Raw genomic sequence first — 23,943 nt, 5'->3', positions numbered from 1 at the left:
TTTTTATCCTGTTTAAGGGTCGTGTGATAGAAAATATTTCCAAAAGATGTGGTGGGTTCCTGAGACAGCTTAGCTTGAGAGGATGTCTTGGTGTTGGAGACTCTGCTTTGAAGTAAGTAATCTATTCACAACTTCTTTGTACAAGTCTTAATGTGATTCCACACAGTGTGAATTCCAGTAAGGGTAAAGAATAATTAATGTTTTCATGAAATGAATTAAGTACTGAGAATAGTGGGAGATCATTTTTTAATTTTTCTCTGCTATTACTAGTTTTGAATATTTTAAATGCTTGACAGCAGAACATATTTTTGCAAACTAGTGGTTTGCACCTGAAAAAAGTTTTCTAGAGTAAGCATTCATCTAATTATGGTGAACATGTTATTTCATTCCTTTTCATGAGTATATTTTAAAAAATAAAAATATATTTCTCAATAGAAACCTTGTTTTTCAATGGCTAAGCCATATATAGAACCAATCACATTTTCCTTCAACACAGAAAAATGTTGGCAAGAAATAATACATTCTTTTTCAAAATAAAAAGCCCATATTAGGAACAAAAGTACTTTATAAAGAGGAGATGGAGAAAAGCAAGAAACAGTTAATTTTCTTGTTTCTAGTGGAACATACTCTGCTTGGTAAAACAATCAACATTTCCTATTTAAAATGAAAAATTATGCTGGGGAACCAATACAAATATAAAACTTACAGCAGCAACAGTTTTTAAGGAAAAATGCATGGTTTATACAAGGAAAGCTTTTTTTCCCCCCACAGAGTGAAAAGAAAAGGAAAAAGTTAATTAAACCCAACCAGCACTAATAATCTCTGTGAAGTTATCTGGTACAACAGTTTTAAAAACAGAATAATTTAATAATTTAATAAAATATCCTCAAAATTTATGTGGTGTGTGGGTTTTTTTTTTGTCAGAAGCTCTTGTCCCAGAATAACTTACCTTATGTCAGTTATCTGCAATGTAACTTTGACATCTTAAGCTATGTCTAGACTACACTGAAGTTTCGAAATAGGATATGCAAATTCCCCCTTTTTTGAAAAGCAGTTCTTCCTTAAAAAATGATGTTTACGTGGCTTTTTGAAAAGGGGAGAGGGGACATTGGTGAAAAAACCGAGTCCTGACTACTTTCACTTTCAAAAGCTCTGCTTTCAAAAGTGAGATCAAAACTCTTTCAAAACTTCAGCGTAGTCTAGATGATCCCATAGTGTAATTACATTTAGATGAGCATGGAGACCAATAGCTGAGTGAGATGGACCATAATTTCATTTAAGGGTGTTTAAATAACCTTTCTGAGTCTTCAAATCCTGAGGTTGGCTTTGTGGTTTTTTTTCAAATGTTGGGATTTATTGAGAGGAACAGTCCTTACTGTCAACACCCCTTTCCTGTTATGAACACTAACAGGCTACGTCTACACTGGCATGATTTTGTGCAAATACTTTTAACACAAGAGTTTTTGCATTAAAGTATTTGTGCAAGAGAGCGTCTACACTGACATGTGCCTTTGCGCAAGAGATGTGCTTTTGCGCAAAAGCATCCATGCCAGTGTAGACGCTCTCTTGCACAAGAAAGCTCCGATGGCCATTTTAGCCATCGGGCTTTCTTGTGTAAGAAATTAATGTTGCCTGTCTACAGTAGCCTCTTGTGCAAGAACAGTTGCGTAAGAGGGCGTATCCCTGAGCGGGAGCGTCTGAGTATTTGTGCAAGAAGCGCTGATTTCCTACATTAGAACATCAGTGTTCTTGCACAAGTACTCGCAGCCAGTGCAATTGCTTTTGCGCAAAATCTTGCCAATGTAGACACAGCCACAGTATTTACATTTGTAACTGTTCATTTGTGATTCAGATTACAGGCAGGGGCTGAAAAGATGCATGAGGTTATACAGATACATTAGTTAAAACAGGTACACAGAATATTCATAAGCTCATACAAGTAAATGATGCAAACAGGAAATGACCGAGCACTATATGGCATGACTTACATACTGGTGGCCCATATATGCTAGTGCTTCCACAGTGATTACCGTTGGTGGAACTGCACTGGTGACCGCAAACTGGTAGGAAAAGGCTGTACAGGTGGGACCTCGCTGGTCCAGCACCCTTGGGACTTGACCATTTCCAAAGGAGAGAGTTTGCTGGACTGGGAAGGTTGGCTCTTTTTTGAGGCTCCCTGCTCCTGGGCCACTGGACACCCAGCTCTTTGGCCAGTCTTGGGGCTGCTGGAGCTCCACTGCCCCAAGGCTATGAGACCAGGCAGCCCTAGGGCTGCTGGAGCTCTGGGGCTCGTGACCCCAAAGTTCAACCTGGCACCAGGACTCTGCTGCCCCAAAAGCGGTTCAACATGCAGTTTATATACACTCCAAGTGTGGGCGAGATGATGCTGTTGGAGAAAACACAGTAAATAGCAAGTGACCTAAGCTTGAGAGAAATAATTAGAAAGATTGCTTTAATTTTCAGATAATTAATCAGAAATGTCTTTTTGTTTAATGGCCTTTTGGAGCTGTAGTGTGTTCAGATCTACTTTCCTCGTCCCTTTTGTTTTACCATGATTGTGTTAAAAATAATTTCCAGTCACCAAAAGAGGTGTCAGATGTATAAATATTGCTTGGTTGAGGTACCTGTATCAGAAAATTGACACATGGTTTTTGTCAATGGACACAGTTTTCCCAATAGGTTCACTATTTCTACAGCTTATTGCAGACGGGAGAAAACACTGAGGGAGGGTGCGTCTAGACTGGTAAGATTTTGCGCAAAAGCAGATGCTTTTGCGCAAAAACTTGCTACCTGTCTACACTGGCCGCTTGAATTTGCGCAAGAACACTGGTGTTCTAATGTAAGAATTCAGTGCTTCTTGCGCTAATACTTGGACGCTCCCGCTCAAGGATAAGCCCTCTTGCGCAAGAATACTTTAACTTTTTACTTTTACTTTTTACTTGCGCAAGAGGGCCAGTGTAGACAGGCAACTTAATTTTTTGTGTAAGAAAGCCTGATGGCTAAAATGGCCATCGGAGCTTTCTTGCGCAAAAGCGCGTCTATACTGGGCACGGATACTTTTGCGCAAAAGCACTTTTTGCGCAAAAGCATCCGTGCCAATCTAGATGCTCTTTTGCGGAAATACTTTTAACGGAAAAACTTTTCTGTTAAAAGTATTTCTGCAAAATCATGCCAGTCTAAACGCAGCCACAGAGTAATGTACAGATGTGCCATTTGTTCATAGTTGTAATTTTCCCTCCAATAAATAGTTGAACTTTGGAATAGCCATTTTGAAGATTCAAGTGAAAACTATCAAGCATATAATGCCAAGCTATTTTTTCTCTCCCCTCATGCCTTTGTTTACAATCTGCACTAGAGAGCCAGCAACTTGTTACCATCTGAGTGTGTAGTCACATCTGTTAACCAAGGCAAAACTCCAGGCAAAGCTGTTTGTGTATGTTTGCCTCCAGCTGTGCCCATAATATTAATAAAGTTTGAGGAAACCTGGATATAAAAACACTGTTCTGAAATGCTGTGCAGCTGCAAGTTTTCTTTTAATCTGTGCAGCCTGATATTTATGTATTCAGGTAATTAGGGTAAGGTTATATACAGGTTTTTAACATGATAATGATAATAATCATCTTTACAATTCAGATCCAGCTGATGGCAGTACTTCATTCAATTGCTGATACTAAAAGTCATGATGATCAAAGTACAGGCCTAGGAGGCCTCCATGGGTAGTCCAGTAGCTATAGGGGATACTATAGCCTGCTGGGAATTTTCACTTCCCTTTGACTTAGGAAGGATTGGCCCTTCATGTGGTTAATTTGGGGATTCAGTTATATGATAGAAAAATGAGTGATCCTCTTCCCAGTGGCTTAACTAGAGTCAGATATCCAAATGTGTGTGGTTTGCTCTCTTCTACTCATGGGAATGTTTTCAGTTAATAGGTGTAAAGCAGAACAGATCTAGTGAACAACAGAAGTAGATTTCTCCCTAAAATCAAATTTGAGGGAAAATGATGAGCACTACATTAGTTTTTCAGTTTAACAGAGGAAGAAACTTACAAAATAACTTTGTCAAAAGAAAGAAGCAGCCTCAGTGACAATTGTGTTTGAAGTTTACTTTGTAATCACATTTCAAGGTTGTTGGCTATTTCTGTGTTAGATGTAGAGGTGGTTGATAGGAGAGTGCGCTCTAGTGGTGGAATTATAACTTGCTTCCTAAAAAATGTCATTGACCTAACTCTTTATTGCTGTTTTAGGACGTTTTCACAGAACTGTAGAAACATTGAACAATTAAACCTAAATGGATGTACAAAAATTACTGACAGGTAAGCGAAAGGCTTTTTCATTATGATAGTGAAATTTGAAAAAAAGAAGTGGTTTGAAAATATTTTTAGTGTGTCTGCTGTTTTGCAGCACGTGTTATAGCCTCAGCAAATTTTGTTCCAAGCTGAAACATCTGGATCTGACATCCTGTGTATCTATTACAAACAGTTCTTTGAAAGGTTTAAGGTAAGAATATTTATTCATCTTAAAAGAGTATTTTGAAGAACTATTTTCAAAATCACAAAATTCTAAATGTTTTGAAACTTATTGCTGTGTATCAGCCTCATATATATGCTATACCTAGCATTTCTAAGGATGTAAATGTATAGTGTTTCTGTGTGGTATTTTCCCTTGGCTTTTGTGTAAAGCACTGGCATAGCTATATATCATGAATTTGTAACAGCATGTTTCAGGTGGGTTTTTCACTGTTATCAATGTTCCAAGGTTGGATTTGACTTTATGCATGTTTTTAATTCTCCCAGTGAGGGTTGCAGAAATCTGGAACATTTGAATCTTTCCTGGTGTGATCAGATTACGAAGGATGGTATTGAAGCACTGGTGAAAGGGTGCAGTGGACTAAAAGCACTGTTTCTTAGAGGTTGCACACAGGTACATAACTACTTGGGTGTCAAGATGGTCCTTTAGGGAGTACATTTTATACTTTGATGTTTTGAAAACCTCCCTGAATTTAGATTGTGATTTTGTTAGAGTCTTTTTGTTTTTTAACACTATAAAGTTTGTACATTTATGGCAATGCTTTTAATTCTTTCCTTACCAATTTATTTTTATTCATTAATACAGTTGGAAGATGAAGCACTGAAACACATTCAAAATCACTGTCATGAGCTTGGAATCCTGAACTTGCAGTCATGCACAGTATGTATTTTAAACTTTGAAAGAGTACCTTCTACTTTTATAGTACCTTTTAACTAAGGAGCTCAAAGCATTTTTCAGACATTGATGAATTCAAGTGTTATGCTTTTGAATAGATGGGACACCACATTTCTACAAGTCACAGAATATTTCAGTCACAGGATGGATGAAACAGCTGAGTGGAACATGGCCAGTATGGTCCAGAGGCCATAAATCAGCTGAATATTTCCACAGATGAATGCAGATTTGGAGCCTTTGGCTTTATTATTTTTTAGTTGTAGATAGCTTTAGCTTTTAACTAGTATCTGGAATCCGTGAACAACCATGGACTGTGGACAACCAAAGTAATCCTGCAGTCTTACTGATGTTATCCCTGTTTCCTAGGCCCTTAAGCCAGAGTCTGTCATCTGTGATCTGTTTTTAATTTTAAGTTCTTTGGGCAGAGACCATATTTGAGAGGTGCCAAGCACATTCTTGTGTGCTGGATATTTTTAAAAAATAAGTTCCTAGTAACAGTACAGCTACTAGATTATGCCAGGAAAGTCTTTGATAGCAGGAGAAAAAAACATATATTCTCAACATAATATGGAGTGATTTACTTGTTCATCTACCTATGACTGGAAATTGCTGCTGTTCATCTACTTTAGTGCATACTATGCTGCACTGAAAATATATTTGTTTTATGGTATCATTTTATGTCTGATTTTTTTTTTTTACTCCAATACAACTCTGTGAACAAGGGGGAGGGGGAAAGGAATTTGGCTTGAAGTTTCTTATTTACTTTCAGAGAAGACGACAAATTTAAAAAAAAAGAATGAGAGCGCAGAAAAGTTGTCAGCTGTTTACTGCAAAAGCATATCACAAAAACTACTTGGTCTGAGACCTTCAAATCTGTTTTTATTCATTAGTCCTCTATGAGTACTGCAGCATAGGACCATTTCTATTAAGCTTTGATGGAAAATTGTAGATTTATTAGATGCCAGTGTCTTGAACACCTTAGAGCACTGCAGACATTACAGGCTATATCAGAAGTTCTTGCAGAAGTTAAAAACATTGTGAATGCAGAGCTTGTGCCTTCAATTACATGAATGTCTAGGGTGGGATGGTGAGGCAATTTCCCTTACAATCCTCACTTTTTTCAATCTCTAGCTTTCTTAAAAAATAAAAACAATGTATCCTTTTCTTGAAGATTTGCATGCTTATTTTCTTTAAAGGTCCAGGGTGGAAATGATGTGTTTGGCCTTTTTTAATTGCCATACGAAGAAGGCTTTTAATTTTTTTTTCAAGTTGTTTTTCTCTTTTATTTTAGCCTTAGAAGTCTGATTTTTTGCTGGAGGACATCTGGGAAGTCTCATGGATGTTTATTTTGAACTCTAACATCTTAACTGAAGGGATAAGGGTATAGAAGGTCTTTCTTGTAGCGAAAATGTTAGTTACGTAAGGAGGTGGTTACTACAAACAAAACCTGGGAAGTCCCTCTCAATTGCTCAGCTGCTAAACATTCAGTGTCTAAATTTTTGTGACATCACCAATATTTCTTCGGCCTATACTGGATCTGAATTCAAACTGAAAAATAATTCAGTATTCGTTGGCAATCTGACTTAAAAAATGAGACCCTCATAATTGATTTTATTTGTCTTCTGTTGGCATTAATTCATAGGACTTTTTTATTTTAAAAAGATTTGGTGACTAATTTGAATATTTGAACTTCCAGAGTTCTACAGAAAATGTAGATTCTGCTACTGCTTGCTGCTTGAAGAGTTGCTATAACCTTTCTAATCCAAGTGGTATGCTTCAAACAGTTTAAAAGCTTTGTATTCAAAACCCCAGAATAAATAAAATCCATAAAACTAAGGTTTGATTTGGAGGAATATGCATTCACTAAAAATGTTTAGAAGCTTTACGGCATAGTTTCTAAGCTACATAAATTGAATAACTTTTGTTCAAGTAGCAGAATACATCTGCAGTGTTTGTTAAACTCAGTAAGACAAATATTCTGATTCAAGGAATTGAGAAGCTTCACAAAACAATGGGACAAATCCAGGGATGTGGCTAACCTAAACAGAGCACCAGTTTGGGGACCTTACCTGGTCTTGTTTGTGTACCTCTGTGCAGGCTGGTCCTGCTGCAACTGAGAGACCAGTCTGAAAGCCGTGTTAACTTACATAAGTTACAACAGCCACAGGGATCCCCAAAGCATTGAAGATACAACATAGTGCACTGATATTCCATGCCTGCTCATCTTATTACTAGTGAGTACAAATTGTAGAAGAGCCCCTATGTCAATGGTGGGCAACCTGTGGCCCGAGGGTCACATGCAGGGTTCTGTGTGTGGCCCACGAGACATTTTGGTTACCATTGATCATGTGCAGGGTTGCCAGATTCTGCTGGCTTCTGTCCATAGAGGTTTTTTCTACCAATATTTCTAAAGTGACACGTGCATTTTAAATAAAGAGCAAGTGAAAAGAGGTGTATGCTGATTGTACTCAGTAGTGGCTATGAGAGCCTTGTGTTCTCTCTGCATCCAATCAAAGCATGGCTGTGGTTCAGTTGGCACATCCAGCAAGTTCTAGATACTAAGGTGACCAGAAATTGAAACTGAGTTGACAAAAAACAAACAAACGTGTATATGTATATATTCATATAAATAAATGATCATGATATTAGTTGTCTTATAAGACTTAACAAAAGCAACCATAACATTAAAAACATCAATATTTGTTGCTTTTTTAAGAAATTAAAAATCTTGATCCATTTTTTTTATCAGTTTCGCGTTCAGTCCATTCATGGTCTTTTATTATATTGTTAATTCTTCGTACTTCGTTGAACAATAAATTGTCATTTATTGTGATGCTAAATTTTTCTTTAACGAATAAAATTGCTTCAGGGATTTTATTCCATTGAATTTTTTCATTCAGCAGAATCCAATCAAACATGTAAACTGGTTCGTCATGCTTAGTCCAGTTTTCTAGATATTCAAGAGCATTTTTATAAAAGCTCATCGCCTCCCTCGTAAATTCTTTCTTCATTCCAGGATTGCTCTCTTGTAATTTGTTTAAATTAATAATTACAACCAATGGAAGGAAGTTGGACTCAAGACATGATTGAAGTTGCTCTTTTAATTGTTTAATATGCAATCCCACTTCTGTAGAAGTTATATGCTTTTTTTTCAATATTTTTTATAACTGACTGGAACAAAGTTGCTTGATTGTGAACAAAATACAGAGTTACTTCAGCAGATTCATTCTTAAAGTTTTTCAAGATCAGTGGACATTTTTCCAAACTTAGAAAATATGATTTTAAAGGCTCAACAATTGCAGCACTCGTTCAATAGCTGGCATTAAAGCTAACTATTTTGTTTTTGAATATTCCAACAGTTCTTTATATTCAACTGAGGCTTCTTTGCAAAAAGTCTTTAATGATGTAACTCTTACAATGAATCGTTCAAAATATAAATAAATTTGAGGTATCACAACTTCAACATCGATGGACATTAAACTTGATGCTGTATTGATGGCATTAGACACAATATGGGCATTGCAACCGAATCCAATAATCGTTTTCCCAAGTAAATGCATAATTTTCTTATGAACATTTTTATTGCCTTTGCGATTTATACCGCCAAAATTAGTATTTGTGTTATCGGCACACATCGCAATAACTTTATCATTCAAATTATGATTATCCACTAATTTTTTGATATGATTGGATATTATTTCAGATGTCTCTCCATCAGTTGCTTCCAAATTCAGAACTTTGATTTGAATACCATTTTCAAAACTGAAGTAACGAACTAACACCAGATACAAATTTGTATGTTTGTGGTTTGAAGAATCCGAAAGAAGTGTAACAAATTTAGCTTCATCTAAATCTTTCTTCAAATTCTCTTGTGTGTAAGTTTGAAAAACGTTGCGAATAATAATAGCCTCTCCTTTAGTTCTGGCACAATGGAATTTTTTATTATAAAGTACTCTATTCAGTTTTGACGTACAGTCCATGCTCCAAAAACTTTGATTGTGCAACACAGTGTGGTATGCAGTCAGCTGCTAAATTCTTTTAGTCTTCTCCAAATGATGAGAAGTCTGACTTTCTGGGACATTGATGCGGTGTTAAAGAATTTTGGTGTTTGATGAAACATGCTTTGTTATGCTGGATTGGCCACCTACTGCCACGCTGAATTCCACCAAACAGACAGTACGCTTCACTAATGAATCATCTCGTTTCATCCATAATTCTGATGAAAGGAAATTCCTTTTTTATATTCTCGTTGAAATGGCATTTTCTTTTCTTCGACATTTTTAGAGTTAATTGTGTCAACTAAAAAAATCACATTGACATTAAATTAAAATGACTCAAAATAAATAACGTTTCATAAATACCCTCTGTGTACTTTTAACAGGGGTTCAATTGCAGTATAATGATACTTTAAAAAACAGCGGGATATATTTTTTTTGGCAAAGTAGGACAAGAAGGACAATTTTTTTCAAAGGAGGACAAAAGGAGGACACAATTATTAGGGAGGACAAGCCCCTCAAAAGGAGGACTGTCCTCAAAGGAGGATGTCCGGTCATCTTATAGATATGCATGTCCAGTTAGCAAAACTACCCTATCCTAGGAGACAGTTTTGGTTGTGATAATCTTGTGGCCCCTTGAAATGAAGAAAGGCCATTCATGCAGTCCACTCACTAGGTTAGGTTGCCTATCGCTGCCTTATGTTGATTCTGTGTGACTGGAAGATTATCTCTACAATGGGATAGATAATTCTTCATAAGTTGGTTGTCAGTTTTGAGGCCATGCAGGAATGGTGATTTTGCACTGCTTTGAAAAATCTGTCCTATTAGCTTATTGCTATGAAACATGTTCTCAGAGGCTGTAGTTGCAGTCTCTTGCCTATGAGGTTCACTGGCTATCACTATGGAGCTTTCTAAACTGAGAAGTGTGATCTGTCTCTAGGAAGCTTTGCAAGTTCATTTTTGTGATCCTTAGAAGTAGCATGGCATTGACATGGTAGGAAAGTGAACTGTGTTTGCCCATGGAGACTATCATTATTCTTTATATTCAAAAGGTATTGCATTCAGAATGTATACAGTTATGTAGATTGCAAACATCTTTATGTGAACCATGGAAATTAATTTTACTCTTTAGTGAAAAGGATGTAGGTGCTGTGAAATCTTGGATAATTTCAAAGAGGGGATTTTTTCTACAAGCTAATTTAGAGTTCCATCCTTCTCCAGTGATCACTGAGTCAAGTTCAGTGATCACTGAGTCAAGTTCAGTAATCTGCTCACTACTGTCACAAGAGTATCATTCTTAAAAAATAAGAGAAATTCTAGATAGTTGATTCCAAGTAAAATAATAGGAGCCATTCAGTGCACAAATTTAAGATATACATTCTTGTTACACCACCAGGTGGTAAAGAACCACTATTAGGTCTAAAATGGTTCAGTATGTCTGTCAAATTAAAATGATTCCAGGTGAAAACTCTAAAATCTATTCTTTTCTCGGTGGATCCATGAGGATTTACATCAGGTGTACCTGTTTTTTAATCTGCTAACATTCTAGAGCAGGGCTACTCAACTTTGGAAGCTCCCGGGGCCACAGTGATACTCGTAGCACATGCCAAGGGCCGCACCTTAAGTGTGCTTGCATATATATGTAAATATATATGCAAATAGCTTCTTTCACACTGATGGGCATAAATACGAAGGCAAGACTACAACACACAGGCCCCATTTAAGTCTGTTCTGCAAATATTAATAAAATGCAATACCGGAGGCCCCCGACTTGTGACCTGATTGGTTCCGAGGGGAAGGGTTGCAAGTTGGGGACGTTGTAACTTGAACCCTTATTTATGATAGACGCCGTGCACCATCGTAAATGTGAGCCAAGGACGTAAGTCGGGGGTCTTCAGCCCCTTCTGCGCTTACAAAAATAGTTCTAAGTGCAGGGGGTTGGAACTTGGGCGGTCACAAGTCAGGGGCCTCCTGTCTTCACCTGATGTCCACCCGTATGACAGCACTTTTAATGAGCAACGGCAGTGCAGGAATTTAACTACTAAAATGCATATCAACAGAAAACCATTATTGACTTCTTTTTTGATAGTTCTCTCAGAGTGGCTAAATCAGAACGGCATAATGAAAAATGATCTCAGAAGTCAGGGAAATGAGAGGTCTGGGTTGTTTTCCTGGTCTGCTGCAGGCTTCCTGGGTAATTTGGGGCAAATCTCTGTATTTTAATGTACTTCTGTAAACTGGGGATAAGGAATAGTTGCTGACCTGTAATTCTGTTTCTTTGAAGATGCCATACAATAGGATTCCCACTTTTAGGTCTTGCACCCAGAATGCTCTTAGTTTTTGGCAGTCTGTGGCACTGGGCATGAACGCCTCCTTCATCTTTCATTCTAACTGCTAGTCTCTTAACTCCTAGACATTTCATTTAATCCCTACATTTGTGGGAAGGAAGAGCTCCCCTAAAAATGCAAACTGTATGTTGTAAAGTAAAATATTTACCACTTGAAACCATGCCACGGATGGGAGAGAACCAGCTTCACGTTGCTTTAGAAAGCATCTCAAATATACCAAAAAGATGTGAATGAGCAAGAATCCTATGTGATGGTTGTCTCAAAGAAGCAGAGTTATCATGTGGTGTGTGATTTCCCTCAGACATTTTGCGGATGAAAATAGACAACATAAACACTGTTGATCTGATGTCATTCTGCATGGCTCAGTTTTTTCCTAAACAAATTACTTGATATCAGGATAAATTTCAACCTTTTTTATTTGTTTCAGCAAATTTCAGATGAAGGCATTGTAAAAATTTGTAGAGGATGCCACAGACTGCAGTCATTATGTGTTTCTGGTTGTAGCAACCTCACAGATGCTTCTCTCACGGCACTTGGTCTAAACTGTCCGAGATTGAAGTGAGTATGTCAAAGTTTTTGTTTTCATCATTGGCCTGATTCTGGGAGATTGTTTCTCCTATGAAATTCTGAGCACCTTCAACTACCATTAATTTCCATCAGAGTTAAGGGTGTTCGGCATGAGGGCAAAAACCCAGCTCCTATATATCATGTGAAAGGAGGAAAAAGAATTTGTCATAGCTACTTACTGACTATATTATTTCATAGAGACATACAAAGGCTCTTCAGCTACTTTCTACAAGCTGATGCTCTATTCTGAGAGGCACCACATTTTATGGTTCTGTATCTTCTTTTATCTTACAAAAAGTACTGTAAATCCTATCTGAAGTAGGTGATGTTTTAAGTGTGTTTTTCCATTAGTATACAATACTTTCCAGTGTTCGTAAACTTAAATCGATGATGGGCTAAATTGTCATCTACACCCAATATCTGATGGGCACACCTGAGGTAAGGTGGCTCAAAACAAAACTAGTTGTAACACCCTTATATTCTGACTTTTTCTTTCCCAGTGCTGGCGTACTTAGAACAGCCTTGAGGTCCAGTATGCCAGCCAAGAGTAGCTACATTATAGTAGCACTTAGGCTTCACCTCTCCCTTCTTCAGACTCTGATGCCCTTATACTGAGGGTTGTAGTGGGAATAGCATAGGTGTTGGCCATGCTTGCTGGTGACTCTCCCACAATGGAGCAGCTCTAGAGATCTTTTTGCTTTTGGCACCTTTTACACCACCAGAGAGAGTCTGGAACAAGAAAAAGAATGTGGTTCAGTATATCTGAAATACGTAAATTGACAATGCAGAAGTACACATTAGTTGCTAATATTTTATATTATAGTGTTAGTAGCTGCAGTTTGCCTGCTACATGAATCAAAATAATTTTATTTTTTAACTCTTAATAGTAAGGAAACTTTCTTTAAAGGTTCAGAGGGGTATCCGAGTTAGTCCGTACAGGATAAACTTAAAAAACAACAAATAGTATGGTAGCACTTTAAGCTAAATTTTTTTTAGTCTTTAAAGTGCTACCATACTATTTGTTGTTTAAGTTTTTCTCTAAAGGGTTAAGGATTCACAATAGCTTCCCATCCTTGGGTTACTTAAAGTGATATATGGTATTAAGAGTGATCTCAAGCCTTGCGGATTTTGTGAGAATTTTCTTTAAAGCCTTATGAATGCTACCAAGAAAGAGGATTATACATGTACATATAACCCAGCTTTAATCCTTTTTTTCTGTTGTGTCAGTGAAAAAAACTGGTTTGATTGCCAGCCTGAGATGCTTCTGTCTATTTTTATGTTGTGTTCTTTGTTTGATAGTTATATTTTTTAAAAGTTCCTGCTGCTACTGCCATTGACCTAAGGGTAGTTCAGAAGTGATGGAAAAATGGCAAAGTCACAGTCTGTGACAGATCAGTATGGTACTTTAGACAATAACTTCAGAAGGGGGGATCAATTTGTTAGACATGCTTACCACTTAGTAACATTAAATACCTAAATTGCTAACTGCTAGATTTAACTGGCCAAATATGTGATACAGTGATAGGTTTCATACATTTTCATTGTTGAGAGATGCAAAGAGGGCTTCAAAAGAAGCACCTTAGAGAACAGTCCTGTTGCAGATTATGTAATTTTTGTGCCTTTCACTTCTGTGTTAGATATGGTGCCTTTTTCAGGGAATCTGACATGTTGACTTGTCTATTTAAAATGCTAATTAAGGATTTAAATCAGTATAAACATGTACCCATGCCAGAAAGGTTTTGCAGCTGGTGCCATAGTTACCACGTCTTATTGCTCAAATCAGCCTAGTGTGGCCAGATAGACTGATCATGAGTGGGAGATTGGCCTTTGTTGGATGAGTCCAGTGATCCTTTGTTGGTGCAGAATGAACCCCAAGTCTCCTGGCTGTCACCCATCTTTATACTAGTTGTCTGTCATGTAAGTCTATGGATTTTGCTGTCAGTTGGGATTTGTTAATTATAAATTTGCCATTCTCACAGTTATGTTCCATCAATGATGTTTGGATCCTTAATCACAAACTAGGTTCTGGATGTTTACTCAGTTGCTCCTTACCTTATACTTTATTCTTAGTTTGGAGGGATGTTTTTACACTCCAGGGTCATCAATTTGCACTCCTTGGATCATCAAGGCAAGGCGATACTGGCACCTGTTTCCTTTGTTCTTCTGTAATTAGGCTCATCTGCTACTAACATACTATCTCTTCTTAGCTGCACACACGTACTTCATTCATACAAACTATAACTATACATTTTTCTACTAAGCAATTTTAGAAGAAACAGCACAGGGGCTGTTAAACAATTTTCTAATGAGCAGGCCTTTAACAGAACATCATGATTTTGAAACAAATTCATTTCGTATCACTACTTTAGCTTATAAAACAACTTACTACTAACTTAATAAATCCAAAACAACTTAATAGATCAAGGCAGCTTTGTCAGGGCCTGGGTTCCTTGGCTAACAATACTATCTGCTAGCAAGATAGGTATTTCCAGATACCTGATACCCAGCTAAAGTACCAGCAAAAGGTAAAAGTCTCATATGCAGTGGAAAGGAATGGTTCTTCGAGTGGCCCCGTGGGTGCTCCACTCTAGGTGTTGGGTCCATCCCAGTGCCGCTGGTCGGAAGATTTCAGAGCAATATTTGGCCAGTCTGCGCATGCCCCCTGCAGTGCTCGGCTTTTGCGCCTTTGATCACGAGCGCAGACCGGCCCCCCCGCCAGTTCCTCTCAACTGTCCTAGGTTGTTGGCGGAGCTTTGCGATCTCCTCAGATGCAGAGCAAATCCTGTCAGAAAGAATTGTAAAATAGTTAGTCTTTGTTCAGTAGTTAGTTTCCTGTTAGTTAGTTAGTTAGTTAGTTTGGGGGGGGGGAGGAAGGAGGAAAGATGTTGTTTTAGTCAATTTCTGCCAGTGCCGCAGTTTGCCTAGTCAATTTTATCATGCCTGGGACACCAGGATTCAAACGGTGTTCCCAGTGCAAAGAGGCTATGCCAGCCTTAGACGGTCACGCAGTCTGTGTCCGTTGTTTGGGGGAGTCCCATGTGCCCCAAAAATGCACTCATTGCTTGAAATTAACCCCGCGGGCGCACAGGGACAGGGATCTCCGGCTCAAGCTTCTTCTCTGCGACAAGGCTCTTCAGCCTGTACGAACTTCACAGGAGCAAATAACTGCTCCAAAGAGAAGGGCGCTATCACCAGGAGTGCCTAAAACCAGGAGGCAAGAAGTCACAGACAGCATTGATGAAAAGCAAGAGACCAGGGGGGCATCCTGAAATCCCTTAAGGAAAATATATAGATCAGTCAACTTTGTATCAAAGAATTATAACAAATTATACTTGGATGCTAGTTTCTCGTGTACAAAATTGGTATTGTAAAATTACATAATTTACAAATCTATAGTGTTCATGTAAAATTACCAAGCATATTCCACCATATACCGTATATACTCGAGTATAAGCCGAGTTTTTCAGCACAGTTATTGTGCTGAAAAATGCCCCCCTCGGCTTATACTCGAGTCAGCATCTCGAGAACTGAGGCGGGCGGGCTCAGCGCGTCTCTGCCGCTGGCCGGGTCTAGCCGGGTCTAGCCCCGGAAGTCGGGGCGAAAGCTGCTCCGGTGCCCCTGGTCTGCTGGAGACGGTCTCCAGCAGACCAGGGGCACCGGAGCAGCTTTCGCCCCGACTTCCGGGGCTAGACCCGGTATCTATCTTCATTTTTTACATTTACCAGTAGCTGCCTCATTTCCTACCCTAGGCTTATACTCGAGTCAATACTTTTTCCCAGTTTTTTTGGGGTAATATTAGGTGCCTCGGCTTATATTCGGGTCGACTTATACTCGAGTATATACGGTACATATTTAACCTGATTGGTAAGAAAAATACCAGTTTTTGTTAATTTAGAAAGCTTTTCCTCAAGTCAGTGTACCTATCTGATCTAAATTTGCCAACTTCTTATCAGTCATACGAAATAGCTGTGGACACTTATGCAAATAGCTATGAATGCATATGCTTGCTCTTGCTTCAGTCACAAGTCTTTTCAAACTGATGCATCACACTCCTTGGAGGGCTAAACCCATTGCCACTAGTTAGGATAAATCTGAATTATTTTTTCTAATTGTGAGAAAAATATAGGTACTTTGAAATAATTCCTGGCTCATTTTCTAAGGCAAAGAAAGAGGCCTAATATATGTATTAGTCCCACACTCCTCCTTTTAAGAGAGAGACAACTCACAAGAAAAATGTAAGGAAGCATCTAAAAGATGCACCAGAAAATGCACTGTTAGCTAAGCCAGCTTGATTTACTATTTTGTAGCTTGTTAGTTTCACCCAGTGCCACCAGGGGACAGTTTCAGCCATTTCTCATACACTAGGGTAACAAGATATCACCAAGGAAAATGAATCTGACAAAATGATCCCCACAGATCCATCTCTTATCCAAGATAAGGCTAATGCAAATTGCCATAGACTGAGCTTCAAAGCTATGTACTAAAATATACCATATTAAACATTTCATATTGGGAAATCAACCGGAGATATAATTCCCCACTTCTTTGTGCTTCCTAAATGGCACATCTTTTGAAGAACCAGAAAATCTACAGAAATCTTTTAACCCCTTTCCCAAAGTTGGTTCACGTGGTCTAGCCACTGGCACATTTAGAGGCAGGCCTTATAGGAATATTTGTGCTCTAGAGATTAGTCTGACAATCCCAGGTGCTGTTCTCTGCAGACGTACCATTTGTTAGCATTCCGTTCTCCCCAGTCATGACTGATCAGATGTTGTAAATTCAAAGCTCCACCTTATCAGCTGGTGCCATATGACTTCCTGCCCAATCCAGTGGTCAATGATGTCTAGCTAGTTTCCTTTCTTTCTACATAATGGTTCAGAGTTCCATTCACCAACTGCTCCATATTTGGTGATTACCCGATCAATTATCTCTTTCCCCCCTTTCCTAAGGGTGCCTTTTATGAGGGGTTGGAGACAGTAGTCTCCTGAGTTTGAACCCCCGGGATTTCATACGTGGGGTCTGCTTAAAGCTACATGCCCCAACTCCGGAGGCAGTTCTTAAATGCGCAGTAGAGTTTGAGCTGCTCCCAGTTTTGCTTTTGGGGCAGGGAGTTTGTTCTAAAAAGAGGAAGGCAGGGTGATTAAGAACAACAAAAGATGGGGCATTCAGGCAACTGAAAGATCATTAGGTCATTGTGAAAACATTGCTAGGTACTCCACTTAAAAGATATGGGAGAAAATAGCTGGCACGAGTGTTGTGCTGCTGGGATTTGTATTTGGATCACTGTGTTCAAAAAAGAGCTGAATAGATTCATGGAGGTTAGGTCCATCAATGGCTATTAGCCGGGATGGGTAGGAATGGTGTCCCTAGCTTGTTTGTCGGGAAATGAGTGACAGGGGAGAGATCACATGATGATTACCTGTTGTGTTTCTTCCCTCTGGGGCATCTGTCCATAGTATCCTGTCCTCAGACAGTGGTCAAAGCTAGATGGACCTTTGGTCTAACCCAGTATGGCCATTCTTATGTGTTAAACTTACAAATGTTCTTGAAAAAGGGGTGAACAGGGACTAATTCAAAGCTGACTACAAAGGGACTTCACAAAATTGGGTGATTGGGCAACACAAAGGCAGATGGAATTTAGTGTTGATAAATGCAAAGCAGTGCACATGGGAAAATATAATCCTAACTATAGATACAAAATAGTTACCACCACTCAAGAAAGAGATCTTGGAATCATTGTGGATAGTTCCCTGAAAATATCTGTTCAATGTGCAATTGCAGTGTAAAAACGAAAAAGCTAACAGAATATTGGGAATCATTGGAAAAGGAATAGATAATAAGTCAAAATACCATATTGCTGCTACATAAAGTCATCGTATGCCCACATCTTGAATACTGTGTGCAGATCTGGTCACCCGATCTAAAAAATAAATATTGTATTTGGAAAAGGTACAGAAAGGGCAATAGAAATTATTAGCGATAAGGAACAGCTTCCATCTGAGGAGAGATTAACAAGACTGGGACTTTTCAGCTTGGAAAAGAAATGACTAAAGCATGGGGGGATATATTAGAGGTTTAGAAAATCATGAGCAATGTGGAAAAATAGAATAAGGAAATGTTACTTACTCTTTCACTAACATAACACAAGAGGCTGACCCAATTAAATGTATAGGCAGCAGATTTAAAACAAACAGAATACATTTTTTCACCATTAACTTGTGGAACTCTTTGCCAGGAGATTGTGGAAAAGCCCAAACTATAACAGGGTTCCAATAAGAACAAAATAAGTTCAAGGAAGATGGGTCCATCAATGGCTACTAGCCAGAACGGGCAGGGATGGTGTCCCTAACTTCTGTTTGCCAGAGGCTGGGAATGGGTGACTGGGGATGGATCATGATGATTGCCTCTCTTGCTTATTCCTTCTGAAGCACTTGGCATTGACCACTGTTGGAAGACCGGATACTAGACTAGAAGGACCTGTGGTCTGACCCAGAATGGCCATTCTGATGTTCTTACATAGAGCTGAACTGTATCCTGCCCCCTTGCTGTAATCCACTAGACCCACTCCCCTTCCAGAGCTGAGAGAGCACCTAGGAGTCCTGATGGGGTGGGTTTCTCTCCACAGAGTCAGTAAGTAATAAAGTAAGACTATACATTAAAATTTTAAGGGTAACTAGTATTCCTTAAGTGACTTGCCACAAGATGTTAGAATATCAGTGTTAGAGCTGAGTGTGTCTAATATGTATTTAATTTTCTTTCTTTTATATAGGAATTAGATACAGGGCTCCTGTCAGCTAACTGCCAAGTTGTCTGCCAAAAAAAGTAGAGTTTTCCAATACCTTGGTAGCCCCTGGATAGAGATGATGTGGAGGGGTAGGGGGAGGAGGGCGGATGGGGTTGGTTCCTCCCCTCCCCATTTGGAGCTTGGCTTGTACTGAGCATGCTCAGTAACACTGCTGAAGCTTCTGTCCTCAATCTGTCCTCCCATCATCACATGCACAGGTCAGCCCCCCCTACCAAAATCTGAAATGGCACCCCTGCCCTTTCCCTTAGCTAAGTGCTGATATTCAATTTTTTGTATTTCCCTATCTTCTTTTAAAGAAAATGTTGGTACTTTGTCTAGGCTCAGTTGGTTTGCTGACACGTCCACACACTATAGTCTTCCATAGTACCTTTGTCTTGGCTCATCCCAGGTGACAATGCAGGTTGTTATTAGTGGGTTTTTTCTTCCAGTTTAGATTGTTTTAACAGGAATGGATAAACTCCATACTGGCTTCCAGAGGTGCCTCAACAGAGAAGTGCCTGCCATCAGTGAATGTATCAGGTGTTTGTATTGTCTGAGGGATGATCATGATTTGGATGTGGCATGGGATCTGCTCCAGCTTATTACTTTGAGCCATCAGATCCTATGACAAATGCTTTGGTCTCCTTCTGTGTTCCCCAGGTATCTGAAATCAGTTTGGTCTGTCAAGTCTGATAGAAGGAATCCTTGAGTGGAGCAGAGCTGAATGAGACTGCATATAAGACTGGTACATCAAAGCAGAGCTTTGATGAGCTGTGTGGGGGGGACGAGTGGTGTTTCGCTCCTATTTTGGAGACTGAGGCATTGAAACATCTTGGAAGCAGATATAGAGGCATATATCTAGATGGGACAATAAATCCCTGTGATGCCTGTGCACCAGGATGTCCAGGATCTCAGCTCACTCCAACGCCTTTGCAATTAATCTAGTTGCTGGGACTACCTCAAGAGGCTGGGAACAAAAATGTATGATGTGATTGAACTCAGATCATGACTGCAAGTACATTGCATCTTCTTCATACTCTTAGCACCATTTCTCTCTCTCTCCTGTAGGAAGGAGTGATGAACCCAATGAATCAGAAAGGTGCTCCTCTCTCTTGAGGAGAAGGGGATCTGAACAGTTCAAGTATTGCCATTTCTGTGATACTTCTAGTGGAAAATAGCCTATGTACTTAATAGAGTAAAATCAACATTCAGTGATCCGCACTTTAGCAGGGGGCAGGGGGAAGAACAGGTTGTGTTTCCTGTTCAGCTGCATATGACAGTGGCAGGTGTAGTCATATAGTGATCTCTCTCTCTCACACTTAGACATTTCATAGAACACCAGAACTGGAAGGGACCTTGAGAGGTCATCAAGTCCACTCCTCTACCCTCATGGCAGGACCAAGTACTGTCTAGATCATAGACATTAATGGCTATTAACAACCTATGATGAGCCTGCTCAAGATCACAGAATGTGAGGCTTACCAAGCCTTGGCTGCCCATGGATGTTCAATACAGTCCTATTGAGAGAACAGGGCTTCTGTCGTGCAAAGGGTATTTACTCACTGGGCAGACTTGGGAAAGAGATGACATTCTGATGCATTTCTGAATAGTGCTTTATGGTTAGCACTTTGAAACACATGGATACTTAAACCTGGCCTGTGTAAGGATTATTTAGCATGATGTCAGTGAAGACCTGGATTAATTGTAAATGTGCGCTGACACATAAGTAACAATAGGCAGCCTTCAGTCAGAGCTCTACTCTGACAAGGCACTAATGGCAGCTCACTGTACTGTGCTATTAGGCAAGGTGTCAGGAGTGAATTAATTTACTCTACAGTATGGTATTTTCAAGTTGAGTTACAACTCTTTCCTCCCCTCTCTTCTGGTCTTGTGTAGCTTGGAATCTCTTCTCATGTCTGTCCTGGGTTTTCTTCTTCAGGTTTCCTTAGCAGAGATACCTCTCTTTCCCTCTGTAGTCTTGCAACAAGTATAACTATACTAAGGATGCTTACCTTGGAAGAAAGAGAAAATTACTTACCTGTAATTTTTAGTTTCCTAAAAATAATGTCTTTTGGTTCTTCACCAAAGGTTCAGCTTCACTATCTAGGTTTTGGGCCACGTAAGATGGCTACTCACCTGTATCTCCCTCCAAAAATAGTCACTATGTATAGAAATAAACAGATAATGTCAGCTAGTGTCTGGAAGTAATTTTACTAGGCAGCCACATCAAATCTCATGCAAATTAGAAAAACAAGTCAACATGGGAACTTCAGTCACTCATCTTTATCAGTGCAATGTCTTATGTTCAGTAAGCCCCAATCTTGTTGCCCAACCTAGTCTGCATAACGGGCCCCTAAATGAATGACACAATAGGACAGCTGTTAGCTCACCTCTCCCCATCCTGTGTCTAGATCCAGGGACTACTAATCTAAAGGTAGAATCACCATTCCTTTTCTTTCTCATCTACTGCTGCCTGTGCACTAGTGTTTAGTGCTTTTTGAACAGATGCATAGTGAATAAGTTGTGTTTCTGGTTTTTTTAAAGCATATCCCGTCACTGTGTATGTTTTCATTTTATGGACCATTAGAGAAGAGATTTGTTGTGCTGATGAGAGGCAGAGGTCACCCACAAAGCTACAGAAGAAGAGGTTCTTCAAGATGTGTGGTCCTTATTTAGATTCCATACATGGGTGTGCATGTGTGCCATGTGTCGAACCCGGATCAGTTTTTGTAGCAGTGTGCATTGACTTGCATGTGCACTGTCCACATGCTCACATCTGAGGCTATAAGCGGCCATGAAGTCATTGTTGCTCCAGTATCCCTCTTAACTGTAAGCAAAGTAGTCCATAACAGAGAGTATGGGAAGAGGGGGAGGACTGGAAGCCTAATAGGGACCTCATATCTCGAAGAACCTCTGGCTATCATAAGTAACCTCTTCTAATTCTTCGAGTGATGGTCCATATGTGGATTCCAAACATGACTGATTAGCAAGCAGTGCTCAGCGTGTAGGTAGATGTGAGGTCTCACAAGAAGTGACAGTCTGTAAGATGTCTGCCGCAGTTACTGAGGTAATGGCATAGCAAGTGGTAAAGATGTGGTCACCCAGTAAATGTCTCATGTGGTAAGCTGATGTATCTGCATCCACCCACATGAAGTGACCAAGATGACAGGGGTATGAGAGAGAGAGTGTAGTATTCAGAAATGCAGTGGGAGATGCTCTGTGAGGAGAGGGCTTTACCCTGTACTGTTCAGTACTGGCAGCGAAGTGCCTTGGCAAAACACAAGGGGCACGGGTGTGTTTGAGGTAAATGGTTAGAGCCTGGAGCATGTTGAGAGAATGTAACATTTTGAGGGAAGAGGGGCGGGGTAGAAGATAGGAAAATGGATACTTTGTTTGAGGTGTACTATATCACATTTATCCAATGGATGAAGACATCTCTTTCTTCTTTGTCCATAAACAGAGATACTTGATTTATTCCTACCTCTCAGATTGCTGATTTAGTTTTCCCTCTTAATTTAGCCACAGATATAATTTCTCTTTTGTCTCTACACTATAAACAACTATGTACACTGGAAAAACAGAGAATTTTAGCAATTTGTCTGTCAAACCTAGAGGAAGTGGGAGAGTTTGTGCTCTTTGTTACTCTGTGGGTATGTCTACACAGCAAAGTTATTTCGAAATAACAGTCATTATTTCAAAATAACTTTCCTAGCATCTACACAAGCCAACTGCTATTTTGAAATTAATTCAAAATAGCAGAGGGCTTATTTTGAAATTGGTGCTATTCCTCGTGGAATGAGGTTTACCAATTTCAAAATTGCTATTTCAAAATAAGCGCTGTGTAGATGCTTATTTTGTAATATGGGGCCTCCAGCCCTTCCGAGGGTACCCTGCTGGCCGCTCTGGCCACAAAGTAACTTCTGTTCTGACCTGATGCCCTGCCGGAACCACTTCTGGCTGGCTTTAAATGCGATTGTGTCCAATCAGTGTGGACGTGCTGTTTTGAAATAGCAAAATGCTATTTCTAAATGCATTTTGTGTGTAGACACGTTATTTCAAATTAACTATTTCAAAATTAGATATTTCAAAATAACATGGTAGTATAGACGTACCCTGTGACATTCTTTCCTGGTTAGTTTTATTGCTCACTACCATCTGCTTAGTGTAAACTTGAACAAGGAAAGAGCAGAAATACTACAATGAAAATCATATGTACTGGTGTTGTGTTTATCAGTTTCCTTTTTTCCTCTATTTTAATTTACTCACCTCTCCTAAGGGATTGCTTTTCAGTTGATGAGGTTTTTTTCCAATATATTTCTGTATTTGTTTCCATAAGGTTCATTCAGGCAGGGCTGGCTTTATGTTTTGCCTTTGACAGCTTTTTGTCAGAGGATGTTGTGAGGCCCAAGACTATAACAGGATTTAAAAAAAAAGCTAGATCAATTCATAAGGGATAGGTCCATCAGTTGCTGTTAGCTGGGATGGGCAGAGATGGTGTCCCTACCCTGTGTTTGTCAGAAGCTGAGAATGGGTAACGGGGGATGGATCACTGTTCTGTTAATTTGTCCGAGACACTGCCAAAGACAGGATATTGGGCTAAATGGACCTTTGGTCTGACCCAGTATGTTCTTAAGTTCTTGTCTCCTTGATTCTTGATACCTGAAGCCAAAATGCTTAATGTAAGGACTTGACATTATATAGAACATGGGGGCACATTACAATGGTTTGACCTGCACTCTAAATTCCACATGTATACTTTTTCTGTACTTTCCCCCAACATACAAATTCCACTTCTGTTTAATGCATTTATTTCTTCATGCATCGAGAATAAGATAGCCAGTGAAAGTAGTATTTCTCAAAACACAGTTTTGATTATTATAATAGGTGTATGAACATAAGCTTTCGTGGGCTGAAGCCCACGAAAGCTTATGTCCTAATAAATTTGTAGTCTTTAAGGCACCACAGGACTACTTGTTGTTTTTGCTGAAACAAAGTAACACAGCTACTCCTCAAAAATAGGTGTATGCGTAGGCCTAGAAGGACCAGAA

General features: G+C 39.3%; 1 protein-coding gene across 8 annotated transcripts in view; it reads left to right on the top strand.

The window, feature by feature from the left end:
• Positions 1-23,943, top strand: part of FBXL2 (F-box and leucine rich repeat protein 2) — a 108,569-nt gene that overhangs the window by 43,091 nt on the left and 41,535 nt on the right. For 6 of the 8 annotated variants that reach the window (XR_012901888.1, XR_012901889.1, XR_012901890.1 and 3 more), the window contains exons 5-10: positions 18-112; positions 4,244-4,312; positions 4,401-4,496; positions 4,793-4,919; positions 5,112-5,186; positions 11,972-12,102. Coding sequence is in view for 5 of the 8 variants with exons in the window: in XM_075921837.1 (XP_075777952.1) it covers positions 18-112; positions 4,244-4,312; positions 4,401-4,496; positions 4,793-4,919; positions 5,112-5,186; positions 11,972-12,102 (593 nt within the window). In the remaining 3 variants the exon portion in view is untranslated. Of the gene's footprint in view, positions 1-17; positions 113-4,243; positions 4,313-4,381; positions 4,497-4,792; positions 4,920-5,111; positions 5,187-11,971; positions 12,103-23,943 lie in introns of all 8 variants that reach the window. The other 2 variants (XM_075921840.1, XM_075921839.1) reach the window with 1 other exon arrangement.

The sequence above is a fragment of the Pelodiscus sinensis genome, chromosome 2 (assembly GCF_049634645.1).
Source record: "Pelodiscus sinensis isolate JC-2024 chromosome 2, ASM4963464v1, whole genome shotgun sequence".
Classification (NCBI taxonomy): domain Eukaryota; kingdom Metazoa; phylum Chordata; order Testudines; family Trionychidae; genus Pelodiscus; species Pelodiscus sinensis.
This window is presented reverse-complemented; position numbering and strand designations above follow the sequence as displayed.